Source organism: Arvicola amphibius, chromosome 6 (assembly GCF_903992535.2).
Source record: "Arvicola amphibius chromosome 6, mArvAmp1.2, whole genome shotgun sequence".
Lineage (NCBI taxonomy): Eukaryota > Metazoa > Chordata > Mammalia > Rodentia > Cricetidae > Arvicola > Arvicola amphibius.
Window position 1 is genome coordinate 9,534,138 of NC_052052.2, and position 26,365 is coordinate 9,560,502.

The 26,365-nt window shown below is 45.7% G+C and overlaps 1 protein-coding gene across 2 annotated transcripts in view; it reads left to right on the forward strand.

Moving 5' to 3' along the window:
- Positions 1 to 14,091, forward strand: part of Pdpn (podoplanin) — a 33,613-nt gene extending 19,522 nt beyond the window's left edge. Inside the window, exons 2-5 of one of the 2 annotated variants that reach the window (XM_038335491.1) lie at positions 6,965 to 7,092; positions 7,996 to 8,140; positions 12,988 to 13,026; positions 13,976 to 14,091. In XM_038335491.1, the coding sequence (XP_038191419.1) occupies positions 6,965 to 7,092; positions 7,996 to 8,140; positions 12,988 to 13,026; positions 13,976 to 14,091 (428 nt within the window). The remainder of the gene's footprint in view (positions 1 to 6,964; positions 7,093 to 7,995; positions 8,141 to 12,987; positions 13,027 to 13,975) is intronic. The other variant, XM_038335492.1, reaches the window with a different exon arrangement.
- Positions 14,092 to 26,365: the final 12,274 nt, after the last annotated feature.

Sequence of the window (26,365 nt, forward strand, 5' to 3'; positions counted from 1 at the left end):
CCAGGGTTCTCGTCAAGAGCAGCCAGCACTCTTAACCTCTGAGTCACCTGCGCAGCCTCCATTTTTAGCTTTTATATGGGTGCCAGGTATCAGTGCTCAAGTCCCCCCCATACTTTCACAACAAGCAATTTACCAACTGAGTCTCCTCCCCAGATCCCTAAAGAATGTCTTCATAAGGCATGAAGTATGTGAGAAAACTCAAAGGAGATGGAATACCATAAGAGGAAAATGTCACTGAAGAGGGCATCCCTGATGGCTAGCAGCTAGATGGGACCACTCGCCACCACATATTAAATATATACTAATAAAATCAAAAGACTGAAAATACAGTCAAAAGATTTTTATTAAAAATTTGTGGCTGCAACATTGTACCTATTACAATATCCAATTTGACATATCATCAAATTCTATCGCATTTAAAACAAATATCAGAGCCAGGTTTGGTGATAACCTGCAATCCAGCACTTCAAAGACTGAGGCAGGAGGATTTCTAGGAGTTTAAGGCCAGCCTGAACTACATAGTGAGATCCTGTCCCCAAGCAAACAGAAGGCTGAAGAAATGCTGCCCACAAATGTGTCCTTATTTGAATCATTTCATTAAGATGTATCTCTTAGGGGCTGGAGAGATGACTCAGAGATTAAGAGCATTGCCTGCTCTTCCAAAGGTCCTGAGTTCAATTCCCAGCAACCACATGGTGGCTCACAACCATCTGTAATGAGGTCTGGTGCCCTCTTCTGGCCTGCAGGCATACACACAGACAGAATATTGTATACATAATAAATAAATAAATTTAAAAAAAGATGTATCTCTTAGGATTTTTATTAATGCATATGTGTGTGAATGAATGCCATGTGTATGCAGATGCCCTCAGGACAGAAGAGGATGTGGGATCCCCAGGAATTTTAAATTGCAGGTAGTTGTGAGCTGCCCGATACAGGTGCTGGGAGGTGAACCTGGATCCTCTGCATGAGCAGCAAACACTCTTAACTGCTGAGCTATCTCTCTAGCTCCTTAAATAACTTATTAAAAATCCTTTTATGTTTATTTATTTATTTTTGTTTGTTACGGGGACCTCATAGGCCATAGCAGGCATATGGAGGCCAGAGGACACCTTGAAAAGGTAGGCTCTCTTCTTCCACCATGTGGGCTCCAGGGGCAGAACTCCCAATTGCCAGGCTTGGCAGCAAGCACCTTTACCAGCTGACTCATCTTGGCAGCCCGTAAACTTGAAATTTGACTTTGTAGTATTAGAATTAGATATTAAGATAAAACCATTCAGAAGGTCTGCTGAGGTTGTTCAGTGGTTGTTCTGTTCTTGCAGAGGACCTGGGTTTGGCTCCCAGGACCCATGTAGTCGCTCATAACAGTCTGCGAACTGTACAGTAGTCTGGGGCACAGTTCAAGTTCTTGGCTTCCAAACTTAAAAGCCTCAATGTAAAAATCATTATTAGTTCTGTTATCTCCTCTTAAAGAGTTCAAACTTTGCCCTAGCTTTTTAAAAATAGTTTTTAAGACTTGTTTATTTAATGTGTGTGGATGTTTGTGATTAAGAACCTGCAGAAGACCAGAAAAGGGCATCACAATCCTTTGGAACTGAAGTTACGGACAGTTGTGAGCTGTCACATGTGGGTGTTGGGAATTGAACCCGAGTCCTCTGAAAGAGCAGTCAGGGATGTTACGCCATCTCTCCAGCCCCTGACCTAGCTTCTTAAAAAAATAACTGAAAATGGCAAGGGGTGGGATTTTCCTCATGTGGAGAAGCTCAGTTGATTCTCACTCCCATGTTAGCTGCAGCTGAGTGTGTCAGGGAAGTGTACTCAGGCGACCAGGAAGGGATACAGATGTTTCCAGAACTTTCCTGGCACGCCAGGCTGTGAGCATTGTTGTGATTGTGGGTTCTTCACTCTGCACTTGCATGAGCATTTGTACGCAAGCACGGATGTGCAACCCTGCATGTGTGTGTGCTGGTATGTGTACCCTAGGAGGACATGTGAGTGCAAAGACATCAATCCATGGCTTGAAGGTCACCAGCAAAGAGAAAAGGAGATGTCAGCTGCTGGCTAGAAACTCGGCAGCTGGCGGACACTCTCCACCAGGGAAAGCCTTCTGCCAAAATAATTGAGAATCTTGTAAAGATAACTTTCCCATGGAGCCAACAGGAATGCTGGGCCAGAGAGACAAAAGGCACGCATCGTAATCTTGATGGTCATTCATAAAACGCCCTTTGTCTATTCAGGGAGGCTTCAGTACTTGGCCGTGTGGGCCAAGGGAAAGAAAGAACAAGGAGGAATTTTTATCGAGTTACTCTTTCAGTGAACTGGGCTTTCTATGAAAGGATTGAAGCCAGCTTCATTCAGTACTTTTGTTTTGAAAGCAAGGCTTGTTTTAAGTTAGAGACACCGTATGGAAAATTATTTTGATGAATGGTTCCTAGGAACTCTTTAACAACTGATGGGTTTGAAAACTGAATTCAATCCAGGGATAAAGAATTTTTTGTTGTTGCTATTTTAATGTTTTCTATTAGTATTGTATTAGTATTCTGTTAGCTTGTATTACGTGTACATGATACTAGGTTTCATTATGATTTTTCATACATGTAGTGTGTTCTGGCCATATTCACCTGGTCCCTCTTACCGTTCTTCTAGTCTCCATTCTCTTCCAAACTAACAAAACTATTCCCTTTCTGATTTCATATCTTCTCTCTCTCTCTCTCTCTCTCTCTCTCTCTCTCTCTCTCTCTCTCTCTGTGTGTGTGTGTGTGTGTGTGTGTGTGTGTGTGTGTGGTGGGGGGAGAGGGAGGAGGAAGGAGAGAGGGAAGGAGGAAGGGAGGGAGGGAGGGAGGGGGAGGAAGGAAGGAAGGAGGGGGAAGGGAGGGAGGGAGAGAGAAGAGACGAGACCCAGTGAGTTTCACTAGGGTTTCACCCTACAGGAGCATGGGTGGGGGTTTGCTTATGGGAATGTGGGGTACCTTACCAGTGGCTGCGCCGCTGAAGACAATGTCTGTTCAATGGAATGCTTAGCTTTTAGATAGGAATTACTTCTCTGGAAAAGGGACATTAAACATTAAACATCTCTACTCCATGGCCATAATCCCTGCCTTCAGCCATAGCAGCAAATGACCACGGGAGGAGGCCTACCATTTGTATGCACTGAGTTTTAAGGATTTTCCTGAGCTTTTAAAATTAAATTTATATGATTTTTTTAAGTAAATGTGTTTATACATTTTACCTCCTGGCCACCATTTCTCCTTCCCTTCCTTACCCCCATCTCCCTTCTGCTTCTGTTAGAAAGGGCAGACATCCTGTGGGTATCAACAAAACATGGCGTATCAAGCTGCAGTAGGACTAAGCACCTCCCTGTATTAAGGCAGAACAAAGCAACCCAGCATAAGAAATAGGTTCCCTAAAGCCAGTGTTAGGGACAACCCCTGCTCCCATTGTTAGGAATCCCACAAGTAGACCAAGCTACACAACTGTCACATATATGTAGAGGGGCTAGGTCATTCCCATGCAGGCTCCATTGCTGGTAGGAATGCAAAATTGGACAACCATGTTGGAAATCAGTATGGTGGTTTCTCAGAAAATTGGGAATCAGTCCATCTCAAGATTGTTTGTTTTGTTTTGTTTTTGTTTTTGTTGTTTTGGTTTTTTAAGGATTTATATGCTAGGTAGGTCATCTAAAGCTATCCATCAGCATCTGGAATAGGGCCAGCTGCAAAGAGAAGGCTCCAGAACTTAGCAGCATTCCTCCAGAGGCCTCCCACCCTGTTGGCATCAGCAGTGGAGTTCCGATAAAATATTTATGAGCCACGCTTCTGGCTGGGCTGTCTCAACAGAGGGAAAATCAAGTGTCGAAGGAAGGGTTGCTCATCAGAACAACATCCTAGGCGTGGATGAACATCTGGTCTTTAATTACACCGGGCACTTTCCAACACCCCTCCCTCCTGCATGACCCTTCTTTCCTAACTGCATCTGGTCATGGCATTTCCAGAACCGCTCCATCCAGGGAGGAGGCCCACAGCCAGTGAGTCAGATCTGTAACTTGTGGAAAGGATTACGTGAATTAAGAGCAGATGCCCTAGTGCAGTTAGTCCCGAGGCAGTTAGAGGACCCTGTCATCTCTCACACCATTTGAGTCTATTTTCTGTTGCTGTAACAAAATACCCCAAACCATGTAATTTATAAAGAATAAGTGTTTATTCTCCCCCATGGCTCGGGGGCTGGGAAGTTCAAGAGCGTGGTGCCCGTATCTGCTAGCACCTTTGAAGACATCACAGTGAGGATGCATACCTCAGTTCAGATCTATCTTCTTCCTCTTTCTAACCCACCAGTCACCTCTTGGGGACCCCATCCTGATGACCTCATTCAGTCCTCATAACCCACCAAAAGCCCCAGCTTCAAACACCATTGACTTATGCATGTGGGCAGTCAGTTTCTAGCCCAGAGGATCTGGCAGAGATAGATGCAAGGTGTGGCATCCCACCACAACGGGATTCAACCTGCTACTGCCTCATCTGTCCTTCCTCCGAGTGTGAGTGCAGGAAGTCAGGGTCAGGGCTGGCGGGATGACTCAGTGTGTAAAGCGCTTGCCACGTGTCTTAGTTTGACTCTCTGCAGCTGTGATAAAACATTGACCAAAATACAGTCTGGAGAGGAAAGGGTTTATTTGCTTTACAGATTATAACCATCATCAAAGGATGCTTCAAGGCAGAGCCTAGAGGCTGGAACTGAAGCAGAGACAGGAACACTGCTTCACTGCTGACTGGCTGGCTCTCCAAGACTCTCCTTCTCCTCCTCCTTCCTTTCTTTTTGTTTTTTTTTAATATTTATTTATTTATTTGCTATGCATACAATATTCTGTCTGTGTGTATGTCTGCAGGACAGAAGAGGGCACCAGACCTCATTACAGATGGTTGTGAGCCACCATGTGTTTGCTGGGAATTGAACTCAGGACCTTTGGAAGAGCAGGCAATGCTCTTAACCACTGAGCCATCTCTCCAGCCCCCTTTTTAGTTTTTTGAGACAATTTCTCTGTGTAGCTTTTGGAGCCTGTCCTGGAACTCACTCTGTAGCTTAGACTGGGCCTCAAACTCATGTAAATCCATCTGCCTCTGCCTCCCGAGTGCTGGGATTAAGGTCGTGAGCCGCCACCACTGCCTGGTCGGTCCCTCTTCTAAAACAGGATTTCTGGGCAGTGGTGGCACACATCTTTAATTCCAGCACTTAGGGGGCAGAGGCAGGCATATCTCTGTGAGTTCAAAGATAGCCAGGGCTACACAGAGAAACCCTTTCTTGAAAACAAACAAGACAGTCTGACTGTGTAGCCCTGACTAGCCCAGAACTCACTATGTAGGCCTTAGTCGGCCTTCTTATTCAGTCCACAACTGCTGCCCAGGGACGGCACCACCCACAGTATACTGGCATCTCACATCAATCTTTAACCAAGAAACTCCCTACGGACATGCACACAGGCCAGTCTGACAGAGGCGATTCCCAGCTCGAGATTCCCTCTTCCTGGGTGACTCTAGTTTGTGTCAGATTGACAGGAACTAGCTGGTGTGTCATGGCAGCATGCCGACCTGAGTGTGAAGCTCCAGAACCCACAGAAAGCCGGATGCAGAGGTGCACATCTTTGACTCCAGTGCTTCCATGAAGAGATGGGAGGTGGAGACAGGAGAATTCACAATTCACAGGTCAGCTGGCCTGACTCATACAGTGGCAAACAATAAGACACCCTGTCTCAAGCAATGTGGAAGCAGAGACCTGGCCCCTGAGGTTGTTCTCTGACCTCTACAACATAGCATATAGCTGCCTACACTTACACACACACACACACACACACACACACACACACACAAACACACACATACACGAGCTAGGCAGTGGGGCCAATAAGTTTAGCATTTGGTACTAAGCATCCTGTTGGCATTTCAACATCTTTTAAGTGTACTGCTTACTCCATATGTAATCTGGTGATGCATACATTTAACCCCAACACTCAGGAGGCAGAGGCATGTGGATCTCTGCGAGCTCAAGGTCAGCCTGGTCTATAGAGTGAGTTCCAAGACAACCAGGGATACATAGTGAGACCCTGGTTCAAAAAAGAAGTTGAAATCAATCTATGAGGTCAGTGGGTCAGTCATCTTAATTCTCAAAGTGAGCAGCAATCTCAATTAAATAGTAGTGGAGATTGGGTTTATTGTTGTTGTTTTAAATTTTATTATATCTTATTTACTTATTTATGGGGGCAGGGTTTGTGCCATGGCATAACCATCAGAGGACAAGCTTCAAAAGTTAGTTCTCTCTTTCCACCACATGGGTCCCAGATTTGATCTCAGATTATCAGGCTTAGCAGCAAGCACCTTTACCTTCTCAGCCATCTTTCCAGCCACGTTTCTTTTCTTTTCTTTTCTTTTTTTTTTTTTTTTTTGACTACTTAGTTAATGCTTTGGTGCTGGGGATTGAGACCAGTACCTTGGGCATACCAAGCATGCGTTTTGCTGCGGGGCTACCGTTAGCCCTGAAAGTTTGATTGTAAAAAGTGAACGAACACTCATTTTTTTTGGACCTTGTAGGCTTGCACAGAGCATGGACCCAGGTATGTTTAGAAAACTTTTCAGATGATTCTACAGAGTTTTTCTGGTCTGTGTAATACTCTGCCCGTCTGAATGCACCAGCCAGGAAGACACTGACTCTTTACTAGGAAGGGAAAGGTAGGCAGGTTCTTGTCCAGCCGTACCTGGCGGTGTCGGCCAAGTGTTTCCATTGTCCTTTGCTTCTCTATGGAGACCAGACCATGGTGTGTGTCAGTGGCACCATAAGGTAGTGGTGCAGGCTCTGGTACTGTGACAGGGCAGAAAGGACCACAATTTACAGTATAGGAAGCAATCGTGACTGGAGGTGGCCAATTGGCTTCGCCCACATCATCTGCGTACCGCATCCCTGACTGACCTTTCTTTTTCAGCACCTGTAGGTGGACTAGAAGATGATATTGTGACCCCAGGTACAGGAGGTGGCATGGTGAACCCAGGTCTGGAAGACAGAATAGCAACCACGGGTGCTACTGGAGGACTGAATGAACCTACTGGCAAGGTACTCGGGGAGTGTCCAGGCAAGGGGGGAGTTGGCTCCCAAGACAGGCTGTCACATGCCGGGGGATGACGTATGCTTAGATGTGAAATCAACTGCCATACAATGAAATAGTGGTATATCTTACCACAGAAGGCACGTAGAAGTCTCATCTAGGGACAAGGGAGCTGGTGCAGTGGACACCGGCAGTTTGAGAGCAATAGACCACGTCTTCGCAAAATAATATGAAATCAGCTTAGTATTTGCCAGCCTGAGCGGAGGCCAGGTGTAGTGGCACATGCCTGTAATTCCGGTACCCAGGAGGCAGAAGCAGGCAGGTCTCTGGTGCAAAGTGAGCTATCAGTGACAGTGAGCTCCGCTCCTCCACACAGTTCTGCCGAGTCAGTGTTAGGAGAGGAAAGTGCTATTCCAGTTTGAGAGAGAGAGAGACTTAGGTGTGAGTGAGCCAGTGTTTTTTTTTTTTTAAATATTTATTTATTATGTACACAATATTCTGTCTGCGTGTATGCCTGCAGGCCAGAAGAGGGCACCAGACCTCATTACAGATGGTTGTGAGCCACCATGTGGTTGCTGGGAATTGAACTCAGGACCTTTGGAAGAGCAGGCAATGCTCTTAACCACTGAGCCATCTCTCCAGCCCTGAGGCAGTGTTTTTGAAAGAGCTAAGGGACAGGAAGTCTGCATGCTGAACATTTGAAGTTCACTTCTGGACTGAACCTGGTTTTATCCCCATCTCCACTCTTGTTTATTTTTTGTTTTGTTTTCTGTTTCTTTGTGTCCATCTGGATTTTATACTGGCGTTTGTGAAATGTTTGCTACCTTAAAGTCTTTCCTGCAGGACGTCAGACGCTGTCCATTCCAAACCTCAGGCTCTGTGTCCTCTTTTGCCTCACCCACTTCTAACAGGTACCAACACACACAGAGACTCCCTTTGAGGAACTGCCAACCCCAGAAATCCCAGACCACGATCACGAAGAACATAAGGGTACAACCACTGTCAAAATGGTGACTAGCCATTCTGTGGATCGGTCAACAAGTCACCCCAACAAAGGTGGGTCCACTCTTGCATCACCCACGAAGCTCTCTCAACCTGGAGTGATGACTAGTCGCAACCCCCTCTAAGGACCCGTCACTAGCTCCCAGTGTTGCATTGCAGACCCCGTGTTAGAGCCTTGTGCTGGCTGCTGAAGAGAAGGCTCAGTGGCTAAGAGCACACTTCAGAGTTCAGTTTCCAGCATCTCAGGGCCTCCTGTGGCTCCAACACCCTTGTCTTCTTAAGGTGCCACGCACAAATACATACATATAATGAAAATAAGATAAATATTTAAAAAGGAAAAATATCTGTGTAAGACGGGTCATATGACTCAGTAGGTCAGCAGGTTAAGGTGCTGGCTGACAAGCTTAACTGCCCGAGTTCAATCCCTGGGGCGTACATGAAGGAGCAAATCAAAGGCTGAAAATTGTCTTCTGCAGGGCACCACAGCACGGTGCTCACATCCATACAGATACATAAATCAATCAATCAATCAATAATAATACTTGTAAAAGAATCTTGCATTGACCCTCAAGGGCAGCAATTCTACACCGATGTTTCCTGGTTTGCCTTATGGCTATTCTAAGTCAGACCCGCCAGGACTGTATGTTGTATGCATCATCCAGGTTGGTGCCTGTGTCCTGAACTGACCTTGTAGCTGAGGCTAGCTTTGAACTCCTGATTCTCCTGACTTTACTTTCCAAGTGCTGGGACTACATATGGCATGGAGCCTGACTGACTGTTGTATGTTATTCTTTAGTGCTTACTTCCAGGTCCAGTTGTCAGTTGAGATTTAAGGACTCTATAGTACTTCTAAGGACTTATCAAATGATTTTAGATCCAGGTGTGGTGGTACATAAACACTCACATTCTAAGGCACAGGGATTGCAAATCAGAGGCTAGCCTGGGCTACATAGTAAGACTTTATTTGACAAAACAATAACGTGCTGTCTCAAGAACAAAGCAAAATCTTTCACAACTGTTTGCCTGTGTACACACCATAATCCACAATATTAACACATGGAAGCAACTCAGTAGTCACAACCAAATGAATGGATAAAAACCATAATATGTACACACAGTAGAATATGACTTAGCTTTAAAAGAGAAATAAATGCTTACACATGCCACAATGCATATTAGGCACATTCAGCCAGGCACAAAGGATAATACAATATGGTTCCACTTGCACGAGGCACCCAGAGGTGCTGAAATCAATAGATGTAGACAGCAGAATGGTGGCTTCTAGGAGCTGGGGGAGGGGAAAATGAAGAGCTACTGTTTACTATGTATGTTTCCATCTTGCATAATGGGAAGGATCCATGTTTGGGAAATGTGGTTCAGAAGCAGAATACTTGCCTACCATGGCCAAGGTTCTGGGTCTGAGCCCTGGCACGCACACCCACACACACCACAGAGTTCAGTAAATGGATGGAGGTAATGGTTGGATGTGATAAGTGTACTTCATCCCTCTGAGCTGCACACTTACAAGAATTAATGTTGCTCAGGCATGGTAGTACACAGCTGTGATCCAGGCACTCAGGTGGCAGAGGCAGCTGAAGCTCTGTGAACCTGAGGGCAACCTGGTCTACAAAGTGAGTTCCAGGCAATCCAGGTCTGTACAGCATGATCCTGTCTCAAAACAAAACAAACACAAAATAGTAATTAATGTCATAATTTTCTTGCCACGTATATTTTGTTCCTATTGTTTTTATCAGGTGGGGTGGGGGCTCGTTTATATGTATGGTTGGTTGGTTGGTTGGGTATTTTGGGGTGCTCTGGATCTAATCTAGCGCCTTCCTCATGGCTAGGCAAGTACTCTCCCACCGAGCTGCATCTTTGAAGTTATAGAAAGTCTTGCTGCACGCTGCTAAGAAAACACTAACAGTAATTGCCAGGCAGAACCAAGTCAGCCTCAGTGAGGAAATAATAAGACCAGGCTGGCCTCAATCTCACAGAGATCCGCTTGTCACTGCCTCCCAAGTGCTGGGATTAAAGGCATTCGCCACCACTGCCCAGCTAAGAACACATCTCAAAACTGTAGAGGACTTCTCATGTTTGATGTGGTTCAGCAGCCAATTAGCAGAAAGTGCAGCCCTCCCATGTGTTGAACATTCCTGCTATCAAGTCAGTTTTTGGGTGCTGGAGACTTGGCTCGGTGTTTGAGAACACTTGCTTTTTTTGTAGAGAGGACCCAAGTTCGGGTCCTAGCAACCACGTAGCTGTGACTATCACTAACTCCAGTTCCTGGAGATACATACCCTCTTCTGGTCGCAGGCACATGGTACACACACACACACCTGATCTTTCTGTCTCCTCCTCCCAGTGCTGGGATTACAAGTGTATACCACTATGCGTAACTTTTTTTTAAAGGTTTATTTATTGTGTGTATGTGTGTGTGTGTGCATGCACACACTCGTGCTCACACACTCAGCTGCATAGTGAGTTCGAAGCTAGCCTGGGCTACGGGTAGAGATAACTAACTTCTATATCCTCTTCTGAGTATATGCCCTCCAGGGCCGTCCATGTGTTCAGCTATCTAGAAGCTCTCCAAACTCCCTTGGGTTTTGTGGCGATTGCATTGCAGAGGTATGATTAAAATATGGACAGCCATGTTGAGCTGTGATTGAACAAGCAGTCTGATATATGCTCTCAGACCAGGCAGGGACCCTGTAGACCTGCCTATTATGACTCTTCTCAGCTCCTCTGTACAGCATTTGTATCCCCAGAGTCCAGCATAAGGCAGGACCCTCTGGAATAATGAAGGTCTTTAAACTTACTGTGGCACAGCGGGGTGGTGGTGGCGCAAGCCTTTGTTTCCAGCACTCGGGATGTGGAGGCAGGTCGATCTCTGGGAGTTGGAGTCCAGCCTGTTCTTAAGAAAGTGAGTTTCAGGAAAGCCAGAACTGATACACTAAGAAACCTTATATCAGAAAACCAAAACAAAACCTACTGGGGCACAAAAGAAGAGAGAATTTCTTTATGGTCTGTTCCAACATAGAAAAACTGTCGGGGAAGATTGGAGTGTTAATTACTTTTCTCAGTGCTGGCTCAAAATATCTGATGAGAAACAGCCTAAGGGAGGAAGGGTTTATTTTTATTTACCCATCAAGGTGATTTGGTAAGCAGTGGCAGGCAAAGGCATGGAGGTGGGGGGGGGGGGGTAGGGTGCTGGTCACATTGCATCTGCAGGTAAGAGAGAGTGTAGACAGGAAGTGAAGCGGGGTTAGAAATCTCAAGCCTGCCCTTAGTGGCCAACTTCCTCCAGCATAGCCTTGCCTTCTAAAGATTTCACAACTTCCCTAACAATGCCACCAGTGGTGGAGGTAGGGCTGTCAAACTCCTCAGCGTACTGGGGACATTTCACACCCAAACCTCTACGGTTCCTTAGGAAGTTTTTCTCATGAGGTAGTGGGGATCAAGTCTGCCATGCATTTGGCATGTTAGGGTTAGGGTTAGAATGTAAGGGGTTAGGGTTAGGATGTAAAGGGTTAGGGTTGGGATATAAAGGGTTAGGGTTGGGATATAAGAGGTTAGGGTTAGGATGTAAGGGGTTAGGGTTGGGATATAAGGGGTTAGGGTTAGATTAATAGGGGTTAGGGTTGGGTTGGGATATAAGGGGTTAGGGTTAGGATGTAAGAGGTTAGGTTAGGATGTTAAGTTGGTACTCTATCTTTGGCCCATGAGTAAAGCTTTCCTAGTGCCTTGGAGAAGAATTCTAGTTTATATGGCTTGTTTTGGGGTGGGTTTAATGAGCCAAGAACCTCAAATGAAAGCCCCCTCCCTCCATACACATCACATCACAGCCAGTTTTACTTTTGGAACCTGTTGACTCTAGGGCCGTGATTTTTCAACCTTCCTCAGGCTGCTTCCCTTTAGTACAGGTCCTCCTGTTGTAGGGACCCCCAACCATTAAATTATTTCATTGCTACTTTATAACTGTTAACTTGCTACTGTTATGAATTGTAATGTAAATATCCGATATGAGACCCTCAAGGTGGTAGCGACCCACGGGTTTAGAACCGTTGCTCCAGGGTGGTTTTGAAAGTGGTGAGCTGAGATTCCAAGGAAAGTCTGATCTTCCCTTCTCTTCATTGTCTTCAGTAGACCTTGGGCCTCGTCCACAGCCGAGGCAGATAGCCACCCTCAACTCCAGAATTAAGGACTCTCTGTAAAATGGGTAGTGGGAGAAACTAAGTAAAGGACTTTTATTCTAAAGTAGAAGTTGTGGGAAACTAACTTTCCACGAGGAAGTCAGGTGGAGAGTGTGTATTGTGGCCACCTGTCTGGACTAGGACGCTGGTGGACACCATGTAGAAGTCACAAAGGACCAGTTTTCATTCAGCCTAGCAGGTTAGGTACATTTTCATTCAACCAAGTACAGGTCAGACCAAGAACAGAGGAAAAGGTGTCAGGAGATGACCTACAGTCCTGGCCACCTCCTCCCAGCCTGCTGTGAAAATGCTTAGAACCTTAGCACTGCCCTGTTTGCCAGGATCTTGATGAAAAGCGAAGTGGCCACACCTGAATTCCTCTGCTCCCCAGCAGCAGCTCAGATTTCCCAACCATTTACTTCACAGCTCAGGAGCCTTGACTCTTAAAATCAGATGAGATAAAAATCCACTGGGTGCAAAAGTACGAGGATCTGTGGGTGGGCTGTAAAGTCGCAAACTGGTGATAATGCAAAGGGATGGTACCAGACTGTCCGTGCTGGCTTCTGAAGCCCCAGTCAGGTTTGTGGAGGGAATTACGCTCTTTGCATAGGTTTTTGTTACATTCCACTTCAAGTAAATTCAGCTGCCAACTGTTCAATAATAGCCATTAAATCCTAATAGTTCTCTATCTTTGCATTTTTCTCTTTCCAGATAGTACAACTGAGGAAACACAGACTACAGATAAGAGAGGTAAATGAGATTTTTGGTCTTCCTTTGGGAGATAAAAAGAAAGTTTCTTTGAATCCAGTTTTTGGGAGGAATTCCATTCATTCTCAGATCTCTGTCAAACAAGAACAGAAAGGACCATCTTCCAAAACAGAGATGATGGGTTTCCTCCCTCCCTTCCTCTTCCTTCTTTTCCTCCTTTCTTTTCTTCCTCCTTTTCTCCCTTGCATTTTGAAGTGCTAGGAATTGAACCCGGCACCTTGTGCATACTAAGCTAATGGTCCACCACTAAGCAACATCCCCAGCCCGCTTTCAACTTTTTTTACTTTGAGACAGAATATCACTAAGTTTTGCCCATGATGACACTGAATATAATTCCCCTGCCTCATCTTTGCAGGTCTCTCTCTCTCTCACACACACACACACAGTGTATTTACTTAATGACAGCTGTGGAGAATGACAACATATCACAGTTTACTATAACTGTATTATATTGAATAAGCTGGCATCCTTGTTCTTGTAATGGACATAATTTGTGGTTTTCCCACTTAAATAATGTTGCCTGTAGGTTTGTCATACAGAGCCTTTATTATGTTGAAATAGGTTCCTTCTGTTCTGAGTTTTCTGGGACTTTTGTCATGGACCAGCCATAAAGAAGCATGCCCATCAACGATGAAGCCAGCGTGTTATGTGTGATAAATTCAGAGACTCAGAAATCTCTTGATTCACAAGATAGGATTAGAGCAGAGCTGGGGCTGGCGCTTGGTGGCACGGTGCTTGACTAGCACACTCAAGGTCTGGGTTTGATCTCTGGCACCAAGAAGAGGAAAATGGCTCAGTGCTTCCACGCTTGACTCAGGCTCCGCTGTGCTTGATAGAAGAGCAGAGCGCACTCTCTGTTGAGAGCTGCAGGACAATGCCATCTCTTGCATCTGCTCTTCCCAGGTCTCATGGTTCTTTTCTCTTCATTCAGATGGCTTGGCAGTAGTGACCCTGGTTGGAATCATAGTTGGCGTCCTGTTAGCCATCGGCTTCATTGGAGGGATCATCATTGTGGTTATGAGGAAAGTTTCTGGAAGGTTCTCGTAAGTAATCTCTTATCCCCATGTGATATTGAATGTTGACAGTCCTGCTCACCACTCAAACCTCTGCATGCATAGAACTGCTGCCTCGTCGCCTCCACAGGGGCAGATGTCAGCGTTGGCTGTAGATGTTTCTAAAAACACGAGCAGAGCCCAAGACTGACTTCCTCTGTGGTCTGAGCAGATTGGATCTCTCGTCTTAGTTTTCCAACTACCCACACTTGAAAGAAAATCCAAACCAAGTTTTAACTTGTTCCCTAATCAATCTCCTTGCCCTCCAGCAATCAAAGGCAGGTGTGCTGAGGGGGGAAGCACCTATTGCAGAGCCAGGCCTTCCTTCTGATGAGGACCTGCACTGTGTGTGCTGTGTGCACTGTGTGTACACTGTGTGCGCTGTGTGTGCACTGTGTGCTGCGTGTGTGGGTCTTTTGTAATTATCACTCCCTCGCACCTGTCCTGCACACCCATCACATAGGTGGTCAGGTCATTCTATCTTCCTGGCATTGGCTTTAGGAAGAAAGAGCTTTTCTCCTGGCTAAGCTTCTTTCACAGTGTTCCAACTCAGCATCAGAGAAAAACCAGAGAAATCTGATGGGTGGGGAGGGGAGAGGATGAGTCATCCATGATTGGGAAGGGCAGTGATATACAGTGTCAGTGCATCATGTTGGAAATGTCTGGAGTTCTGACCCCGCCTGCCTAAGGATTAGGTGTGGAGGGGAATACCTGGGAACTAAGGGCACAGGGTTCTGGGACTGAAACCACAGCAAAGGATAATAGGCTCAATGACTGTGGGGCAGGAAGTGACTGCTCCCAATAGTTAAAGAAGTAATAATTCGTTTATTTTCACAGGCCCTAATGAGCTGAACAGGTCAGCTTGTTCTCCCAACATATCTGAAAATAAGGGAGCTTCCAGCGTCCCCTGTTCCCCATCCTCTGCTTGTGGAGGAAGATGACCCATGGAATGCCCACCCCACTCACAGCCATGGTGACTCCTCCGCTTGCCAGAAGTACCGAAGGAAAGATACATGACAAGCCACGGTCCCTCGAAGCATATGCCTTTGGAAAACAAACATTCTTAATATAAATTTTATAATAAATGATTCAAAACACAACATGGGTGGAAAATGAAGCGAAGCTACGTAAACTGACTTGTTGACCAAGACAGCATCACCAGTTGGCGTTAGCAACTGTAACCATGACTTCATCCTGGCCATTCCCTGCTACTGCTGGGATGCAAGGGAATCTGGAAATGTTTATTGAATCTGCAGAGCCGTTGGCTCAGTCTTACTTACGTCAAAGAGGCACGGGCCTGCTGATATGTACACATTCCAGCCTGGAGGGGTGGTCTGTTTAAATATGTTTGAGTCATTGAGCTGCAAGTGTAAATTTATAATCGGGCATGGTGAGCAGCCCCTTAACGGAGCCTGGTGGACCGTTTCAAAAGCATCCATTGTGGCTTCAGGTCCAGGAGGGTACTTTGCTGGTTACAGTTCTCTAAACCATCTCTAAGCCATGGTGACTTGAGGATGCATGTCCTCACCTCCCTACACTCAAACCTTTGGATGATTTGATTCTTTCCGTACTGTGAAGGCCTTATTCCAGATGTTGAGAAAGCTCTTGGATGTCACAGGATGCCAGAGGCTCAGCAGCTGTAGAACCAAGCAGGGAACTTGGTCCTTAAGCAGAAGAGACTCCTGTGTGTGCTTTGGTATAGAAGATAAACAGACCAGTTTCTAACAGCTGCCTTCTGTCTCTGAAGAAAGACAGGGAAAGCAAAAAAGAATCTCATATAATCTTAGTTGCTCTTATGTGGATGGGTGTAACAGTCTGAGTTTAAAATAAAAGATACTTCTAGTCTTCATGACATACCACATCTTTCCGTGGGCTCAATCAAGAAGATCAAAATGAGGAGTCCACAGGGGTGTCCTGCCTCTACCACTCAGCTCGGTACTTCTCCTGTGGTTGTAATGAGTTCTTCTGCCCAGTATTTAACACTGGCCTGGCCAGATGCTCTGTTAAGACTGTGATTATATAATCCTTATGTTCTCTAGCCTAGGAAGAGTTCGCAAGATTGGGAGAAAAGTAACCCAATGTGCCTGTGTGTTGACCCAACCCAGCTGGCCCAGCAGGCTGCCTACTCTCACATCAGCCAGTAGGGCTGGTTAGATGAGTCCTGTGAGTTGAATCATAGTGTGAGTCGTCCTCCTTCTTATCTGTCAGATTCCAAACTGGAGCTAGGAACAGTGCCCTTTTCTTCTTTCTATTATTTTCCTTCCCACCTCCACCCCACCACCTTCACCCTGGAAAATAACAGCCCAACTCAAACTAAACCCCAAGTCAGTGCCTGCTGGGACAGGGCTGTGGTATCTTGGTCACCTGTGTTGGTACTCAATACAGTGTCGACATCTTTTCAAATAAAACATGGTTGTGTACAAACATGAGTCCAACCTCTGACTGGACACTTCCGCCGAGAATGGATGTTATTTCTGCTAATGTTATACAACATTTATTTACTCGTTTTTGGTTTGGTTTGGATTTTCAAGACAGGGTTTCTCTGTAGCCCTGCCTGTCCTAGAAGTTGCTTTATAGACCAGGCTGACTTCAAACTGTCACACGCCTTTTAAACCCAGCTACCTTTTGACTTAATGGAAAGAGAGTATCCGTGGTCACAGGAAGTTTGTCCCCAGGAAAGAAATGCGACCATAGTGTTCACCAATCTCTGCTAAAGATGAGAGGCCAAGGCCAACAGGACGAAAACTAGGTGGCCTCTTGAGTCTTCTACTCTTCTGATCTCAGGGTTAGCGAGGTCTTGCCTGATCTTCCTTTCTCTGCATTGTAAAGAAAAGCCAGGTGAGGAGCAATTTTATCTTGCCCTTGAAACTCCAGGCCTCCCTATGAACCCAACTGTACATCCAGAACTCAGCTGTCCAGGAACAGAAGGTGACAGAAGGGAAGGGCCACAGACCTGGGCAGCAGTGCCCCTGTCCAGAACCCACTTCTCACTCATTCCCCCGACCTGGAGACGGCCCCAGTCAAGGGACTGGTCCCTGTCATCTGTCCCTCTGCACCCTGCCATTCTGCTAGGATCCTGTTGTTGCACTGTTGACCTCTACAAGCCTATGGTCACTTGTAAGAGTTGAGGATGAGCAGTAGTTACATTCTGCCCCTTTCAAAATAGGTGATGCTTGGGGCTGGTGAGATGGCTCCATGTGCAAAGGCATATTCTACACAAGCCTGAGGATGTGAGTTTGGTCCACTGGACCCAGGGGAAGAGGAGAGACCTGATTTCTCACTTCCACTCATTTTCAAGTATCACACGTAAATAAACATTTAAATTAGTAAAAGTAGGAATTGGCTATCCCTTATATATGGAATGCCTAGGATCGTAAGTATTCAGACATTTTTTGGGGGTGATGTGTTTTGAGGAAAAACTCGTTTTAAAAATCATATTTTGTAGCCGGGCGGTGGTGGCGCACGCCTTTAATCCCAGCACTCAGGAGGCAGAGGCAGGCGGATCTCTGTGAGTTCGAGACCAGCCTGGTCTACAAGAGCTAGTTCCAGGACAGGCTCCAAAGCCACAGAGAAACCCTGTCTCGAAAAACCAAAAAAAAAAAAAAAAAATCATATTTTGTGTGTATATGTGTTTTGCGGCATGTCTATTTGCAGTACCACTGCATGGAGCCCGTGGAGGCCTGAAGAGAGCATGAGATCCCCTAGAACTGGAACTTTACAGATGGCTGGTGGACTATCATATTGGTGTTGAGGGTTGAATCCAGGTCCTCTGGAAGAGCAGCCAGTGCTCTTAACTGCTGAGCCACTTCTTCAGCCCCCTTGAGATAGATTCTTGTCTCATGACTTAGGTTGCGCTTGAACTCAATCCTCCCACCTCAGCTTTCCCAGTTCTGAGATTATGCCTGGCTCCAGACATTAGAAAATGGAATATTTCATAGTCCCCCTAATCTGAAACTCTGATATCTATGGCATTACAAAGTCTTGAATGGAGCATCATGTCAACTCAAAATATTTTTGTATTATTTTTAAGCATTTCTGATTTCAACGTCTGAAATGCTTGACCTGGCCTCAGGTTTTATTCAATTGGGTTTGTTGAATTTGCAGAACATCAGAATCCTGGGTGCCTGGTTCCCTAGAGAAGACAGATTTTGGTCCATTGATTGCTTTTTTTGTTTGTTTTGTTTTGTTTTAATAGCTGCAAGGTTAATCTTGGGTGGGGCCACTTAAAAACTTTTGGGGTTCATTTGTAGTTACTTCTGGAGACTAGAGAAAGCTTCTCTTGTCTCATGGAAGACTAGCCACACTTCCTAGTCTCACACCCCCAAAGGGAAAGTGGGCCCTCCTGTTGGTCTCGTGCACATTTGTCTTCCAGTATAAACGCGCCCAGGAATGCTGGAAAGCAGAGCAACGGTCTGCCAAGGGTGTGGGATGTTTAAGAAAACAGCTTTGTCTACTCCTCCATCCCAGACATCTGGGCTGGCAGTAGTGATGAAGTTCACTGCTATTTCTCTATCAGTCCGTTGTTCGGCTGTTCATGCCTGTACTCCCCGAGCCCAGAAAACTGAGGCAGGAGGAGCATGAGTTTGAGGTCAGCCTGGGCTTTATACTGAGACCCTGGATCGATTCTCTGCTTCCTATTCCTCGAGCTCCTGTCTTGAAGTTTGTCCTCTCCAGCAAACTTAAGGTTCACTTCTGGAGTTGCTCAACTCGGATGCTCTCCAGCTGAGCAGGTGTCTACTCAGTTGCCAGCTCTCCCTTCAGCCCCCGAAGCAGTGGGTAGCACTTAGCTAGTAAACAGTCCTCCCGCTCTTTGCAAGCATTCTGCCCCTCTTCCTGGTCAGATCTTCAATAGAAGCTTATCATGACTGTAAAGTTAAATGTCCCCATCCCCCTCCAGTTTGAACTGCCTGTGCCAGTGATCCTGAGCTAGGATATCTCTGAACATACCACCACCACATTCCAAAAATACTCCAGTGGTTCTAAAACAACCAGAGGGAGGGAGTCCTATATGAGACCATGGTACCTATATCACAGGCACCTATACAACATATTGCAGTAAAAGCTGCATGGTTCTAGGTCTAGGTCCATCCAGCTTGGGTGCCAGGTTCTCACACCTCCAATACGGAGGAAACTGCTGATTTTGTGTCCTTGGACTTTATTATTTTATTTATTTATAATTTGGGTTTTTTGAGGTAGGGTCTTTCTGTACACCCCCAGCTGTTCTCCACAAAGAAATTAAAGTGAGTTTATTTATCAACTACTTTACATTTTATTTTTAAGTATGTGCACATCCATGTACATGTGTTTTAGTGCCTACAGAAACCAGAAGGGAGTGTTGGATTCCCAGGTGGTTGTGGACAGCCCAGCAGAGGTGTCAGGAGCTAAGCTCAGGCTCTCTGTAAAAGCAAAAAGTGCACCTAAGTGCTGAGTCATCTCTCCAGCACCTGCTACCCAACTATTTAGGTTTTTAAATATTTATATATTCGGCACCTTTCTTGTAGGCTTGCTCCTAAGGTATGAATTAATTGGATAATAATAATAATTCAATAACTTCATAATGATCATTTCCTCTTTCTCTTTCCCTTCATGTGAATATCTGTGTGACTTCATTTCTATATGAAATTATTTGGATAAAACATGCTTATTATTGCATTCAAAATGATAGAAATGTCTCATCTACATTCATAAAAATTTATTTGGGGGTGGGAATTTAATATAATTACAGTTTAGTGAAATTGAAGAACTGCATTTGCTTTTAAAGTATAATTTATCAAAAAGTAGGAGAGATTTTCTTTGGTTTTGCAGGGATTGTGTGAGTGTGTGTGGTGTATACACACATGCTTTGTGTGTGTTTGTATGTGTGTGTGGTGTATACACACATGCTTGGGTGTGTGGTTTTGTGTGTATGTGTGTCAGTGTGAATTTGTGTGGTGTATACATACATGCATTGCCGACATCTCAGTGGGAACCTCCAATCGCCGTGCACCGCGTCCCCGTGTCTGCGTTTGATGCGCTTTTACCCAGTTATTGAGCTTCAGGCAAGGGGCTGGAGGTTAAAATACACAGACAGACAGCGACACGGGTCATCTTTGAATTCCTCAAGAATGCCCCCTTTATTGTGTTCAGGGGCAGATTATATAGAGTTAGCCACGCCCCAGCCAAACCCACCAGAAACCACTCTCCTGCCATCAGGAACTCCTGAAGGTCTCGTGCTCAGAGCAGCTGTAGGCACTGAGATCAGGGGATTACAAGAAATTCAGGATCTGGGGTCTCACTGCTCCCAACAATGCATGGTATGTGTTTGTATGTGTGTGGTGTATATACACATGCTTGTGTGTGTGGTGTTGTGTGTGTGTGTGAATTTGTGTGGTATATACACATATGCTTAGTGTATGTGTGTGTGAATTTATGTGGTGTATACACACACATGCATAGTGTGTGTATGTGTGTGTGGTGTTGTATACACATGTGTGCGAGGCATGGGAAACCTTCCTTCCAGTTATTGGTCAAAGTGATTAAAGAGACCCCCAACACAATACAGGATATTGACATTGCATGTTGTCTTGGTTGTTTCCTATTTCAGAAGACCCCATTGTTAAAGTACCACACACTAGAGACACAGGACACAGGGGAATCAAGCTGGAACTGACCCAGAAGCCTCCTTTCTGAAGGCTAAACCTCAGGGAACCAGAAAGTGCCATGCAAGCTGCCAAGGGAGAAAAGCCAGCTGTAGTCCCATCCAGCTGTAAAACCTACAGACCACAGCAACGACTGACCTAGCAAGACAGCTCCAGTGGTGCAGTAGTGGCATTCCTGTTTGTGGTGTAACAAACCGCTATCTAAGTGAACTTAAGCCTCACTCAATGGGAGCAAATTCATGCCTGGTACAGTAAACCTGACCAATTGATTACCCATGGCTACAGAGGTCATAGACACTAAAGGAGGAAATACGACTGCCATTTTCCTAAGTCAATACAGCCTTTAAATGTGTTTTAAATATTTAAATATTTGTCCACATTCTAACAGGTAGCTTTCCTCCCAGGGATAAGTCCCCTGATAGGCTGTCTAATCCCAAATCGTCAACCCTAAATAATACATACAACACTAAATGGACTCTCCAGGTAATACGTATAAATATAACAATAATAATTACAGAAGAAGAGGTCATGATTTTAAAAGGGAGCAGCGTTGAGCACAGGAGAAGTGAGAGAGGGGAGAGAGGGGTGGGAACGATGTAAATACAGTACTCATATATGAAAACAAGCAAACAAAAAAGTCAGGCATAGTAGTGGGCACCTGTAATGACAGCAGGGTGAGGAGGGGTAAAAGGGGCCGGTGAAGATTCCTGCGGCTTGTTGGCTCCAGGTTGAGCAGGAGACCTTGTCTCCAGTTATTAAGAGAATAGGGAAGGATCAAAGCTAGCACAAGCTAACTCTTGCCTGGAGTCACCAGAAGCTAGAGGAGGCTGGACCACTTCCCTAGAGCTCTTGCTCTGGATTGCAGGTGCGAATCCTCCGGAAACGGGAGAGAAAAAAAAATTCTTGCTGTTTCCGCCCACCCAGTCTGTTGCCATCTGTCAGAGATGCCCTGGGAAGTTAACGCCCCTGTGAGTAACCCCCTCAAGGGAGGAAGCTCCCCACTCCTGTCCAGCCCATCCCAGATGGAAAGCCACCCTAACCTCTTCACCTCTGACCTTGAGCCATCCACCTGATGCTTCCAAACAATGGGCTGGCAGGCTTCAACGTACTTCCTTTGTGACCGACAGTTGTTGACTAGGCTTCACCGGACTGTCATTCCAATTTATTGTTAATGATGAAGAATCCATGCTGAAAGACATATGTCCTAGAACAATAGGCATAGCCAACGCTGGAATGGGTCGTAGAATTCAGGGCAGACCAAACTGCGGCCAGTTTCTATACTTGTCATGGTTACTGGCCTTCACACATCTTCCCTGCTCAAAACTCAATCTCAATGTATGATTCACACCATGAAACAGTCAGATGTAAGTAAAATCCCAACATCTACTCAACAAGCACTCAACAGATACTGCCTGTGTGTCTCCTGTCAGTGACTGCCTATGTCCAAGGTGTCATGACAGAATGGCATTATTCTAATCAAAGTATGTGGGACCCATTTTCCTTTGGGTCTGTGGCTAACAGGGCAAGTTTCTCAGGGAGGAGGGAATTCTTCATTCACAAAGCCTCAAGCCTACTAACTTATAAAGTGTTTGCTGACTGCCCCGGGGCATGGAGCATAGAGTTGAATGTAGGTAAGCACCCTGTCAAGCAGACAGCTAGAGAAAGAGACCAAGGGTAAACAACTTGACAATATTCTAACTTCTTCACTCAAAACTAAGTGCCACTGGCAGGGTCCTCCTTCCTCCCAATGAGCCACAAGATCAGCCCAGGAGAGTCTTAGCTCACATAAAACTGCAGGCCTTTTCTTTAAGTTGACCAATCCAAATTAAGAGGGGGGGGGGAGGAGGACTTGCCTTATACCTTATACCAAAAGGCACTTAAAAGACCTAGGCCCTTTAGACGGACTTGGCTTTGGGTTTCTGAAACCCTTGTCCACTTGTCGGGACTCTCTCTCTCTCTCTCTCTCTCTCTCTCTCTCTCTCTCTCTCTCTCTCTCTCTGTGTGTGTGTGTGTGCGCGCACGCGTGCGTGCACACATGAGAGCTTCCTCACTTTTAATACTTTGTCACCTCCTGTGCCTAGGTTCTTCCTGCCTTTTATGCCTTAATTGGGAGAGAAAAACAAAGCCACCCAGGGTGCCTAGACAGTTAACGCAACGATCATCTGCAAAGGTGGCTCTGGGAAACCAAGAAGAACTTCCTCGCTGCCTTCCTCTCTGCCTGTTTGGTCCCTCCTGTCGTCAGACTCCTGGTGTTGCCTGCCAATGGATCCTGCTAAAGGGAGAGTAAGCAGAGAGAGCACGAATTGGGTATGGGTGTTGTCGGAGGCTGCTCATTCACTCCTGGCTGCCCAGACTCAAAAATCACCATGCAAAAACTGTATTAATTGCAATACTGTTTGGCCAATAGCTTAAGCGTATTTCTGGCTAATTCATATCTTAAACTGCCCCATTTTTATTATTTTATATTTTACCATGAGGCTCGTGGTTTACCGTCAAGGTTCCAGCAGGTCTATCTCCTGCAGTAACTACATGGCATGGCATCCCACTGACTCCGCCAATTCTCTCTCTCCGTTTCTGTTTGGATTTCCTGCATGGCTTTACTCTATTAAGCCATTGGCCAAAAGCAACTTTATTCATTAACCAATAAAAGCAACACATATACAGAAGGACCTCCCACACCATACAGGCAGACACGAGTTCTGCTTAGGTACAGCTAGTATTTCTGGCTTTTGTTTGCTTGTTTGTTTCTTTTGTTTTTCTGTTAGTATCCCTGAAAACTACAGACTCAGGAATTTAAAAAGAGGAGAGATTCCTTTGGTCCATGGTCGTGGAGACTGGGAAGTTCATGAGCATGGTGCCAGTATCTTGGGAGGTCTTCTTGTCGCATTGTAACACGGTGGAGGACAACACATACGGAAACAGAGCAAGTGTAAGCGGAGACTGCTCCTTTGCTTTCCGACTGCTCAGACCCGAATAATCACACAGAAACTATATTAATTACAACACTGTTCGGCCAATAGCTTAGATGTCTTTCTACCCAGCTCTTATATCTTAAATTATCCTATTTCTATTAATCTATATATCACCACAAAACTGTGGCCTACCGATAAGGTTCTGGTAAGATTCCAGCATCTGTCCGTCTCCTTCGGCAGCTACATGGCGTCTCCCTGACTCTACCTACTTTCTCTCTGTATCTCTATTAGATTTCCTACCTGGCTTTACTCTGCTAAGCCATTGACTGAAACAGCTTCTTTACTAACCAAAGGTAATGAAACATATTCACAGCATACAGAGGGGAGTCTCCACCAAGCAAGTATGCCAGAGAGTTTGACTGCATGACAAACCCACTCTGGTGATACCTCATTAATTCATTTATGAAGGCAGAGTCCATACAACAAGTAACTTTCCCAACAGTACCAGGCTGGGGACCAAGTTGGCTCTGAAGGACATCAAGCTACATGCTGTAGTTTGACAACAACCCACCTCCCCTGACGCAACTGTTTGAATACTTGGTCCCCAGTTGTAGTGTTGTTTGGGAAGATTGTGTAATCTCTGCAAGGAGCCTTAGTGGGTTTTGACACTTTACAGCCCATCCTTGCTTCCTGTCTACTCTCTACCTCCTGAGTTCAGATGCAAAGCCACCAGCCAACCAGCTTTCAACTCCTGTCACTATGCCTTCCCTGCCCACTGCCATGTCTGCCCTGCCTTCCCTGCCCACTGCCATGTCTTTCCTGTCCACTGCCTGGCCTTCCCTGCCCATTGCCCTACCCACTGCCCTGCCTTCCCTGCCTACTGCCATGCCTTCCCTGACCACCGCCCTGCCTTCCCTGCCCACTGTCTGACCTTCCCTGCCCACTGCCCTGCCTTCAATGCTTTGGTGCATTTCTTTTGGGAATTGTAAGCCAAAATAATATCTTTCTCCCTTAAGTTACTTTTGTAACTTAGCAACAAGAAAATAACTAAGACAGCATAGTAGCTAAATACACAACATATGGAACCTCTCCCCCGACTCCCATCAAAGAGAAGCCTCAACGAAATTCGTACATTCCAGGGTAGAAGCATGAGGATTAGAATCATCGAGCAAAAGAAACAGAGATCTGAGAGAAATACAAGACAGAGAAACTGAATTGTATCAGGAGGCACATTCAGTGAATACTGAAACCGCGTTTCTTTTCCATACACTTACATACTTCACTCCCAAAGGGGAGTGGGGAGGCAACAGATTTCATTAACATGATAGAAGGAATAGACTTGAATTCTCCAACCTTTGGTCCAGGTGGAGTGGATTCACCTCTATCTCCAAAATACTAATTAACCACACTGGAGGTCAGGATCTCTTGTTTGTAGCCACATCTGTTGTCAACAACTTTGAAAGAACAAGAATAAGCTGAAACTCTCTGACCTCCAGTCAAGATGGACCAGGCCCTCACACCCCCTTTCTTTGTCTCCATTATCATTGTCCCTGAGGGATGTTTCTCTGGGAGTTAATGACCAAGCTCACCCCTCGATGAACCACACTGTCATCTGTAAAGGTCCTTAGGTCCTAGGAGAAAAACTCATTCAGAGCTACCCACATCCGAGCAAGAACACAGGGGATGGGGCTCATCTGTGGCTTAACCCTCTACATCCAGGAAGCCTTTATGATAAACAAAGACCCTCACTTCATAATAAGAGCACTGGAGTATCAGAGTAGCCAAAGTGAAGCAGTTTATTTTAGACCTGGCTCAGTCGGACATCCAGCCTAGAGCAACAGGTATGCTGCCTGAGGTAGAGTGAATCCAACCCTGGTGGCACGGTCCTGCCTCCCTGTCTGAACAATCAAGAGCGTACAATATTCCAGCCATCTCGGTCTCATCTTTCCCTCTGTTGCTTATGTTATTCTTTTTTTCCTCAACAAAAACCAAGCATGATTCATCTCTACGTTTTACATCCTGTTTATTTTCAAGCTTGTTAGATGAGAGTGCCCTTGCGAGGCCAGCTCAGCTGTGGGTGATTTCTTCCTCTCTATACTGTGTGTGTGTGTGGGGGGGGGGGTATCCTTAGCAGATTTGGGGTAGGAGGGGAATAGCTAGACGAGCAAGTGTTGGCAGGGCTCTTTCTGGTGTTTTCTTTTCATCTGTAGCTGAACTGAAATTGGAGAGAGGCACCTTTGAAAACGAGCCATTAGATTTTATTCCTAACTCTTCTTGGAAACGGTGGAGTTCAAGGTACACTGGTGTGGCTCCTAGATCTGCTGTGTAGTTAGACTGACAACAGCCCTGTGATGGATCCCATTGGATTCTGTCAGACTTGGATCTGGCTTCCTCCCGGCTCCACCCCTCTTCCCTCCCACTGCCTTCCCCATGGTTGCTCTAGGCTGTCTGTCAGCAAACTGCAGTATCATCTTCACATCTCTCTTGTAGTTTTCAACATCACATCTCACTTTAAAAAAACTCACAAGCGAGGGGGCTGGAGAGAGGCTTGGCAGTGAAGACCCGGCTTCTGCAGGGTATCTGAGGTCACCTCACATCAACTGCTAACAACCCCATAAAATTCCAGCTCTCGGGGATCTGATGCCTCTGGCCTTAGTGGGCATCGGCACTGGTGTGCCCATGGGCATGTGTGTGACTGTGCGCCTGTGCAAGTGCACAT